This window comes from Oncorhynchus masou, chromosome 22 (genome assembly GCF_036934945.1).
Source record: "Oncorhynchus masou masou isolate Uvic2021 chromosome 22, UVic_Omas_1.1, whole genome shotgun sequence".
NCBI classification, from domain to species: domain Eukaryota; kingdom Metazoa; phylum Chordata; class Actinopteri; order Salmoniformes; family Salmonidae; genus Oncorhynchus; species Oncorhynchus masou.
Window position 1 is genome coordinate 38,397,445 of NC_088233.1, and position 10,240 is coordinate 38,407,684.

Sequence of the window (10,240 nt, forward strand, 5' to 3'; positions counted from 1 at the left end):
AGATCATGTTCTGACCTTCCACAGGTCCAGATAGTGTCAGAGGTGAGCATTTCTCCACCTGTCATAGGGCTCATCACACACTTTCTAGAAGCAATTTAAAAGATGTGAACTCACACAGAGATTTGTTATTGAAATGTCAAGAACGGTATCAGTAGAGACCATTAGTCCCTGTCTATGTGTATGTGGTTCCATGTAGCTCAGTTGGTAGAGTATGGGAAGTGCCAGGGTTGTGGGTTCGAGTGCCATGGGGGACCATTATGAAAAAAGTATTAAAATGTATGTACTCGCTACTGTAAATTGCTCTGGATAAGAGTGTCTGCTAAAATGTAAATGTACTGTAATCCCACCTTCAGTCCTACAGAGAAGTGCACCAAGTCCAGATTGTCCAGCTGCAGGTCACTCGGGGACTTCTCTTGCTCTCTTGCTTCCTTATCATTCCAGTTAACCATTGAACAATGTAAGAAGTACTTCACCACTATTGTGTATTTTTGTGTACACTCAGGAAACGAGGGCTGTTGTAAAGACTCAGGGGAATGTCCTAAGGGACATTTTCTTCAGAGGGGAAACACTGTAAGACCTAGACTACAGGATCCTCATGCCCAAACAATATGTGGTAGGAAAGGTGTGAGATTACATAGGCAGATGCACTGTGCGATATATGTGATATTGTACAATAGTGTCGATTAAATTTAAAGTGTCTGGTCGTGTAATGCAAATACATTCCAGTATGCAGGTCCTGGAGGACAAACAATGTGACCATGTTGAATCTGCTCAGTATGGTCCCAGGCTGCAATTCATATATCTAACAGTAGATTGTGCTCTAGTATCAGCAATGAATGATTTCATGCTAATCAGTCATCACACTGATTTTTCACGTTTTACAATCATCTTGAGAAGCATACCATTGAATCACAAATGTATCTACAGTACAAATAGTCAAACTGATAAATGTATCTGTGTGTAGTAAGATGGGAAGTATTCCAATGTAATATGTATTATTTGCGAGGATGTTTCTTTTCTTTAAATCCAAGAGAGCCTTCATAGCGCTTTGAAACTGAAGGTGATTCGAGATCTTTCTAGGGGGTATAACATTAGTATAAGAGAAAGTTCTGGCAGAAAATCTATAAGAGTACAGAATAAACAATGTATGAAATGACAACAGCTCAAGACTGAAGTCATTCAACATCGTGTTCATGTTTTAATGTTTTAATTATCTTGAAGTCTTTTGAAGATATACACCTGATCATTAACACTGGGGACATGCAGGCGTGTCAAAGACAAAGGACCAGTGAGTGAAACCCTAACCATGTCCATCCCCATTCTGGACTGATTCAACCCTTAACCCTTGACTTTACTGATGGACAGGTCAGCTCAGGTCAAATCCCCATGTCTGGATTGGGTGTAGGCCTCAATAACAAACTATAATCAATAAATTAGTGGATACATCCTTTGATTTAGTTTTTATATTACCATGAGCTAATGAGTCACAACAAACAAACAGGTATTTCATAGCTTTACTTTGGTTTAAATAACTTTTTCACATACAAAAAAAATAACATTCAATATTACATGAAGATAGATTAACAAGTAGATAGCAAAGGTTTTGGTTGAGCATCATAATCCTAGCAAGAAAAAGTATGTAACACAGACTATGGAAAGCACTGTATGTAATCTGCTGGTGCTTGAGTTCCATTTGTTTTCCTGGTAGGATCAACCCAACTATTAACCCCATCATGGTTTGAACAAAGGGGGTGGGTAAACCCCCGGTCCCTGGTTCTATAGGCCCAATGGTGTTTTGGTCAACCCAACATATAAAGTAACATTGGAGCCTTGAGAATTGGTACAACCATGAAGCCAAATAATTAGTCAAAGTAAGTTTAACATAAAATGGCCATACAAAATATAAATATCAGGTCTGCTCATAAATTGAAGTTACTAAAGATGGACGACCACCAATTACATTACTAAATCCTTTGCTCCTGCAGTGCAACATCATTTTCTCACTCCTCTTCCCTAGTTCCTCTTCTTTCTTTCACCCGCTCTCTTCCCGTTCTCTTTTTTTCACATTCACTTTTGTCCCTTACTGCGTCCATACTCTCTGGTCTCCCTCTCTCTCAGGCTGTCTCTCATTGGTCCAGCTCGTTGCTGTCTTGGCTGCAGGGTCTGTAGTGGCGCTGGCAAAACTCCCGGATCCGTGCACATGCCTCCACCATCATCTCCTCTGGTACGGTCACCACGATCCGGAAGTAATTTGGGTACTCAAATGCCTGCAGGGAGAGAAGAGTTGTAAAAGACAGAACAAGGACATTTCTCCACCTTTGGTAGACGAAAAGGATGGATGAGACCATTAGATGGATGGATGGATATATGTGTGTGATGTTTTACCGTAGCAGGCAGGCAGAAGACGGACTGCTCAGTCACCAGACGCTCAGTGAACTGCACATCATTCTGGAACTCTGGGAAGTGTTCCATCTCAATCCCCACCTAGAAATGCCAAGACACACACTAAGTATCCTGGTCTGTTCTATTATCTCCCCACCTACCAACTCCACACCAAGAATTCTGAACACGTGAGACTCACCATGAGGTACATGGCTCCTGCTGGCAGCACAGGGGTCAGCCCAGGAACAGTGGACAGTTCAGAGAAACAGATCTCTGAGTTTGACTGAGAAAGAAGCAGGAAACCAGTCAATAGACAAGTCAGTATGACAGTCATATAGACAGATATCCAGATACGTCAATATGTTAGACTACTACCATCTGTAAATAAAGTAATTGGGGAAGGGGACTCACCTTGAGGAAACTGATGGTTCTGTAGTAAAACTCCTGGGGCGTGTCGTTCAGGATGCTCTCTATCGCCCCCTGGACAATGGTGCAGGCACCCAGAATCCTCTGGCTAAGCTGAACCAAACCCTGACGAATCTAAACGCAGAAGAGAAACACATTAGATACATAAGAAGTGATTCAAAACCCAGAGGACATGCACAGACTAATTAAACTGTGTGAATATTGGTGTAGTGCGGGGAACATCAAGCAGATTCAGACACGGGCCAATCTTTTCTTGAGCAGATGGTCAGGGGGACGAAACATAATTACAAATAATTTGTGGACTGCAAATTGACCACAAGAAGCCCTAACAGATATAATATTTGACTAAAATAATAGCTTCAAACCTTGCTTACATTTGTGTACAATCACATACACTGAGTATACCAAACATTACACCTTCCTAATATGGAGTTGCACCCCCCCTTTTCCCCTCAGAACAGCCTCAATTCGTCTGGGCATGGACTCTACAAGGTGTCAAAAGCGTTCCACAGGGATTCTGGCCCATGTTGACTCCAATGTTTCCCACAGTTGTATCAAGTAGGCTGGATGTCCTTTGGGTGGTGGACCATTCTTGATACACACGGGAAACTGTTGAGCTTGAAAAACCCAGCAGCATTGCAGTTCTTGACATAAACCGATGCACCTGGCACCTACTATCATACCCCGTTTAAAGGCACTTTAATACTTTGTCCAGCCCATTCACTCTCAGAATACACAATCCATGTCTCAATTGTCTCAAGGCTTAAAAATCCTTCTTTAACCTGTCTCCTCCCCTGCATCTACACTGATTGAAGTGGATTTAACAAGTGACATCAATAAGGGATCATAGCTTTCACTTGGATTCACCTGGTCAGTCCATTTCAATGGAAAGAGCAGGTGTTCTTGATGTTTGTATACTCAGTGTATATCTCTCTATTATGTGTGGGAATACTTTGGAACAGATTTCCAAAATTAAAATCACTTGGACCTGATTTGTTGGCGTTTTTTACAGAGTTTTACGTCCAACAATAAAATGTGAATAAAAATTTTGCTCAGAAAACCTCTGGGACCACGTAAAATCACCCTGTCAGTTAGGGAACACTGGTGTAGTGTATTGTATGTGTATAGATAAACTGGACCTTACATATTTAATTAGTGAGAGGCTGAAGGACTTACCTCTTTCCCGAATATTTGATTCCTGTCATGAATGAGGATCCAGCCCATCCTCCAGCCAGGAACCAACCATCTCTTGGCCAGACCGCCACATGCCAGGATGGGTACATCACTGCTGAGGGACGCCATAGATTGGTACTTGCAACCTGGAAACACCTGATAATGGAGATACAGTAAACGCTCATATCAATACAAAGCACTGTAGAGGACAATGTCAAATCATCAGTGTTAGTTTACACTAAAGGGAAAGTGTTTTTACATAGTGATACATGTATAGTCTATCCACACTATAGAGCAGTACACTCAGGGTTGGGCAAATGTCTTGAAAAATACACCCAGCCACCAAGCAGATTGTGGCCAGTAAAAAAAGGAAATGCAACAGATGAGACGGATCCAAAATAAATCTGATTGAAGGCCAGCTTGGGAAGGGGAAATGGTAGAGCTGTGTTGACTAATCAAAAATGTCCTTTTGACACAAAGACCCTGATGTTTAGTGGGACATTTTTAGTGGGACAGTGGGACATTAGGGGGACATTTTTGATTAAAATACTTTTCTGCGAAAAGCAACCAAGGAAAGCAAATTTGGCAGTTTTGGAGATTCAAATAGATCAGAATAGAGGGGAAATCTGTGGCTCAGCACAGGTTTCAAAGATGTTCAAAATCTGCCATTTCAGTGTGTTTGAGGCAAACACTTGCAGCCCTCATCTTGATTTTAAATTGGGTAATTCAAAATGTATTAAGCTGTTTTTGAGTATGTAACTGTAATCCAATTACACATTTTTTAAGAAGTTAAATAACTCCAGATGGGCTGTTACAGTAATTGTTATAAGCTGGCTTTCATTAGAGATGAGGCCTTAACGTCGCGTTTGGGATCCGTCCGGCATCCTATTGGTCAGAGCACAGTGACTGACAGTTCAGAAAAAGCTCATCTTAAACCTCACCTCAGACCTAATTTACGAACAGAGCATTTTTGGCACCACTCCAAACTCCCGTGAGCGATAGGCTTTTTCCACAGAGAGGAGCCCACAGGGGCCCTTAGGGAAAGAGCCTGGTGCTTGCCAAACATTCCCCTCTAACCGTGAGATGGAACTGATGCTGCCCAGACACGTCATGCCTCCACGAAGCCCCTAAACACCCCCACCCTCTCAGCCGCTCTCGTACTATACTACCCTCACATCTGCATTAATCGCAAACACATGTGGAAAAAGTGCACAGTCATTCTGAGTTCTTCTGTTGTACTGAGTGAGACATTGGTGGATTCAGAGCTCATGTGATTTATGCACTCAACAACCCCAATCACCCCCCCTAAAGGATTCACAAATCACCCCAACCACCTCTCTCCATTCTCACAGGGACTAATCATAAAAAACACAGATTTCTTGTAAATCTCATCAAGCAATTCTGCAAAAATACAGTTATCCTATTAAACACATCTTTAAACACCTTACAGAATGTCAATTTAAAAAATATACGCTGTTTAACACCCAACAATGGTAAAAACAAATTCCAATACCTTAAACTATCCCCAAAAAATCTTAAAACAACTCTCAGAAATTACTAAACTAATTCCAGAGCAGAGGAGCGCCTACTGACGATTTTGAGGTGGAACAGAGAGCAGCTGCTGCTACACGAGGTATCTCTACCTGAAAATACATTATCTAAGTGATTGATAGTTGGTATTCAGCAGGCATAAAAGTATGTCTTATTTACTTTGAAGAACTACAATATAGTGATTTTGTCAGCAGCAGCTCTATAGAGATGAGATGATGACTTGGAATTAAATTATAAAGTAATCAAATAAAACAAATGTAATATACACAACAACTGAAATATTTTATTAAAGTAACGTGAATAAATGATGGTTTATATGTGATAAGCATCATGGAACTTTGATTCACTGTTTTATTCTGTGTTGTTACAGCATTCAACCCACATAGTGCTTTTAATGTTTAAAAAAGTAATCGAAACCAAAATTATTATTTTTTTTAAATGAAACCGAACCGGCCTCAAAAAGCACTAATCCCTCAGCACTACTACAGTATTACCTCTGTGGCTCATCCTTCACTTGCCCTGGCTGACCTAACCCCAGCACTGTTGCCCCGCCACTGCCAGCCCTGCATTCAGCCTGTGACACCCCTAATCCCCCCATTGCTGATGTGGACGTGTCAGGCAGGTCTCCTCGGATACCCAGCAGAGCTGAGCCAGGGAAAACCTCCCTGTTACAGAATGTTAAAGAATGTGCCTCGCTGGTAATATGTATTACATGAGGGCCAGTGGCACGTAGGCTATACCCCAGAATTAGAAGCCTCCTCCTGGATGCATGACCTGGCTATTACTCTACTCCACCACACCTCCATAGACCACCATAACCCAATCCACCCTGTGTTAGACCCTAGTAAGCTCAATATCTCCTCAATGCCAGAAGACAATACATTATCCTCTCCAATTATGCAACAGACACAATGGCAGTTCTCTATTAGTCTGTATGAGTGTTTGTCTGTGTTGTGTTTGTTTCTGAGAGGGCTTCTGTGTGTGTCTTGAACTCACCATGTCACCATAGATCTCATCAGCCAGGATCGGGATGCAATTTTTGGAGGCAACTAGATAAGAGAATAGACACAGTCACACTTGTTTTAGAATAAATCCTTATATTTTGCTACAGTGAGAGGGAACACTGTGGCTCAGGGGGTGAATGAACAGAGCTCACCAGAGAGGACATTCTTTAGGTGCTCTTTACTGTAGACAGAGCCGCAAGGGTTGGAAGGATTGTTGATGATCAGGCAGGTTGTCCTGTCATCGATCAGGCTTTCCATGTGCTGAAGATCGATCTCCCATGACTTCTCTGGCTGCAAGGACAGACAAAGCCACTAGAGCAGGCACATGCACTTGAAAACACACAAACCTATCTGCAGATTCTGCACTGCCCTAACTGTCTCAACTAACCTTTGATCTCTTAGTTCCCTCATTACACATACCTCTGTCTCGGGCGGAGGCAGCTAGCTGAGGCCCATGACTAGAAATAAAACGCTAATGACGGAAGCTAGGACTGCACCCTGAGACGAGTAGTCTGACTATAAATTCATTTGGTTTGAGAGTTGGTTGGTTTAATGGGAGCTCTGTAAGGTGGTTCAGTAGCAGCACTTTACATTGTGTGCAGTTGTCATGTAAACACAATGACCTCAAGAGTCACGACATACAACTGTGTCCCAGAGTGGCCTGAATTCAGTTTTGAAATGTTGTTCATATTTGTTATGGATGTAATTAAATTCAAAATGATATGCAGCTCCTAGTATTTATGCATTTGTATGTGGTGTGTGTTTGTGTGTGTGCGTGTGTGTGTGGTGTGTGGTGTGTGTGTGTGTGTGTGTGTGTGTGTGTGTGTGTGTGTGTGTGTGTGTGTGTGTGTGTGTGTGTGTGTGTGTGTGTGTGTGTGTGTGTGTGTGTGTGTGTGTGTGTGTGTGTGTGTGTGTGTGTGTGTGTGTGCGTGCGTGCGTGCGTGCGTGTGTGTGTGTGTGTGTGTGTGTGTGTAAGCCTAAAGTAAAGAAAGTATCCAATGTGATTTATAAGTGCCAGATTTGCACCAGTGTGGATGAACTCAGCATTTCCCCTGATCTTTCCCTTTCAACAATATATTTTGACCCGCCCTTGATCTCTTCCTCTCTCTTTCTCTTCACAAAAAAATCTATATCAACCTGCTTTTTCTTTGTTTGCTTTATTTTCCCTCTATTTTGTTCCTTCTCCTCAAAACATGTTTTTGTCACTCTCCCTCCCATCTGAATCCCTCCCCTCTCTCTCCAGTACTCACCAGCAGGTTGTACAGTTTGACCTGGATGCCCAGAGACACAGCCAAAGTCTTGTAGAGGGAGAATCCAGGGCAGGGGATTAGGATGTTGTCTCCAGGGTTACACAGCACCGTGATGGCCAGATCTATAGCCTGGCTGCAGCCACTTGTCAGAACCACATCCTGCAAGGAAGATAACAAGAGATTTTTAGAGGTCTGTATGTCCTCTAGTTCTGGGGAAAAGTTACAGTAGGGAGACAGAGGTGAATATATGGTGAAGAAAAATCAAGTTTAAACGAGGAAAAGCAGATAAAGGATGAGTCAGGTAAACGCACGTCTGCCTCCAAGGGGGCCTCGGGGCAACTGTAGAAGTTTGCCACCACATCTCTGCTCTTCTGATAACCTGTCGATGAGTAGAAGACAACAGCTAATATTTTGTATTGTATACTGTATTCAGTAGTCTGCTGGGACAAAGGGAGATTTCGCATGCATACGTCATTAGAGCTACAATCATCATCAATCATAGCGGAGAACCTATTCAGTTCATCTGCAGACAGGTAAATGGCCCTATTTCATCTCGCTCTCTTAACTTCACTGACCGAAATTCCATTAATAACATCCAACCTCTCAACCCCTTGCAAGTCACCCAACTCCCCTTTTAGCTGTGCCTCATCTCATATCTTCTCAATTACCATGTAATTTTCTTTACAAAAAAAATCGAATTTTACAACATCTCACTCTATCCTTCGTTTTTTGCACTTGACAAGCTTTTTGAAGTGTTGGTGCTGTGATTAAGGGTTTGCATGAGTCTTACCAACAGACGGAGCATAGCCATTGTATTTGTGTGAGTCAATGGCATCCTTCAAGGCCTGGGTAACTTTTTCATCGGTAGGCAGGTTCCCGAACACTGTAGGGTCCCCTGATGGTGTGACAGGAAGACAAAGGAGTACATAAGAAACATAATTCTGGACAACTGCACATCACAAGTGAAAACACGGAGTATATGCAAATAAGATAGTGGTGTAGCATCTCACCAATGGATAGAGCAATCATGGGCTTCCCGGGGTTGGGTGTGAGCTTCATCCCGTCCACAATGGCACGGATGGGATTCAAGGTGTTGATTGACATCTCTGAGGGCCGGATGTTCCATCTCTGCCTGCGGCTCTTCTGCTTGGATTTATAAACACTGTCTTTCACAGTCTTATGTTGGATACCATTCCCATTAAGACCTTTTCCATTGACGCCATTGAGAGAATTATTCTCATTGACACCATTCCCATTCATTTTGACCACATAGGAATTGTCCTCCATGTTGCAACTGCAGCTCCAGATGGAAGTGATAGGAAGAAAAGTCAAATTGGGAGAAAAAGATAGGTAAAACAAATAGATTTCGATGAATAATTTCTGTAATTGCATTTTTTTGAAAAATATCATACAAATAAAATACTATACTATACTAATATTATGAATGAATATACAAATAATACATTGGAAAACTGCAAATCAACTTGTTGGATAATTAAACATCAGTGCAGAGAAGTAGGCTAGCCCAGATGTTCAATTATCCATGTAAATTCAACAGGTGCCATGTCTATAAAATCCAGATTGAACTCAAACGCGCTGCGTTTACTGTTCTGAAATGAAATGAAGATATGCGCGCAGTTGAACATTAAGGTGGCCTAATGAAGAGCCATCTACTGATCGGACTTGGACAAGTCTATCAATGGCTATCGTATCACAAGCGCAGTATAAATACATGCATTGTAAAATCCATACGCTAAGAAGTAAAACAAATTTACATCACGCAAGAACAATAAATTATCAACCTAATTAACGTAAATTTAAAAAAAAATTTTTTTGAAATAAGACAAAAACAACAAATATTCTGAAACGACAGTGCCTTTAGGCATCTCTTTTAAATAATGTAATATTTGTTTCTGCATGCGTAATAATAAACATGCGAGCTGTACCTTAAATAATTGGCCATAATAAATTTTATCCGTAGCGGATTTTAAATTTCCTGTTAATAAATTTGATATTTACTTGCAAAGGGTAGTTAAATGCGTAATCATACATTTAAATTACAAAATAATGTTTAAATACCTTTACAATCTCAAATAATTTCACACTCCAAAATGAAGGAATTCAGGTAAAATACTCTATATGTACTTATACTGATAAGTCTGTTATAAACCAGCTTTATAGCAAGCCCCCGAAAATGGGTGTTGAATCCTGCCCATCACTTCATTGGTGGAGACTGAGTGTTGTGCCATACACGCCTGTTACACCATTCCCAAAAATGTGAAACACCTCAAGGTTTGGGTTTAACTGTATCATTTAACTCTTTCCAAATGATATATACGAGACTCGTGACAGGAGATCCATGTGCTGTCCTCGTGCGCAACGCGCACATTTTCATGAATGGGAGATCTTTTTTTTCTAAAGAAGCATCAATCAGTTTCGATTAATCAAAGTATT

The 10,240-nt window shown here is 41.3% G+C and overlaps 1 protein-coding gene across 2 annotated transcripts; it reads right to left on the reverse strand.

Moving 5' to 3' along the window:
• Positions 1-1,178: 1,178 nt before the first annotated feature.
• On the reverse strand, positions 1,179-9,974 carry LOC135509442 (tyrosine aminotransferase-like). Of its 2 annotated transcripts, none has more exons than XM_064930102.1 (12): positions 9,866-9,974; positions 8,797-9,080; positions 8,577-8,681; positions 8,098-8,165; positions 7,787-7,945; positions 6,689-6,827; positions 6,529-6,581; positions 3,985-4,137; positions 2,794-2,922; positions 2,582-2,665; positions 2,386-2,484; positions 1,179-2,267 (listed from the first exon to the last, which is right to left on the reverse strand). In XM_064930102.1, exons 2-12 carry the CDS (start codon positions 9,071-9,073, stop codon positions 2,127-2,129), a joined length of 1,407 nt encoding a protein of 468 aa, XP_064786174.1. In that variant the 5' UTR covers positions 9,074-9,080; positions 9,866-9,974; the 3' UTR covers positions 1,179-2,126. The 2 variants fall into 2 exon arrangements, with proteins under 2 accessions (XP_064786174.1, XP_064786175.1); XM_064930103.1 differs by having other exon boundaries at positions 8,797-9,086; positions 9,866-9,902.
• Between the last annotated feature and the right edge of the window lie 266 nt (positions 9,975-10,240).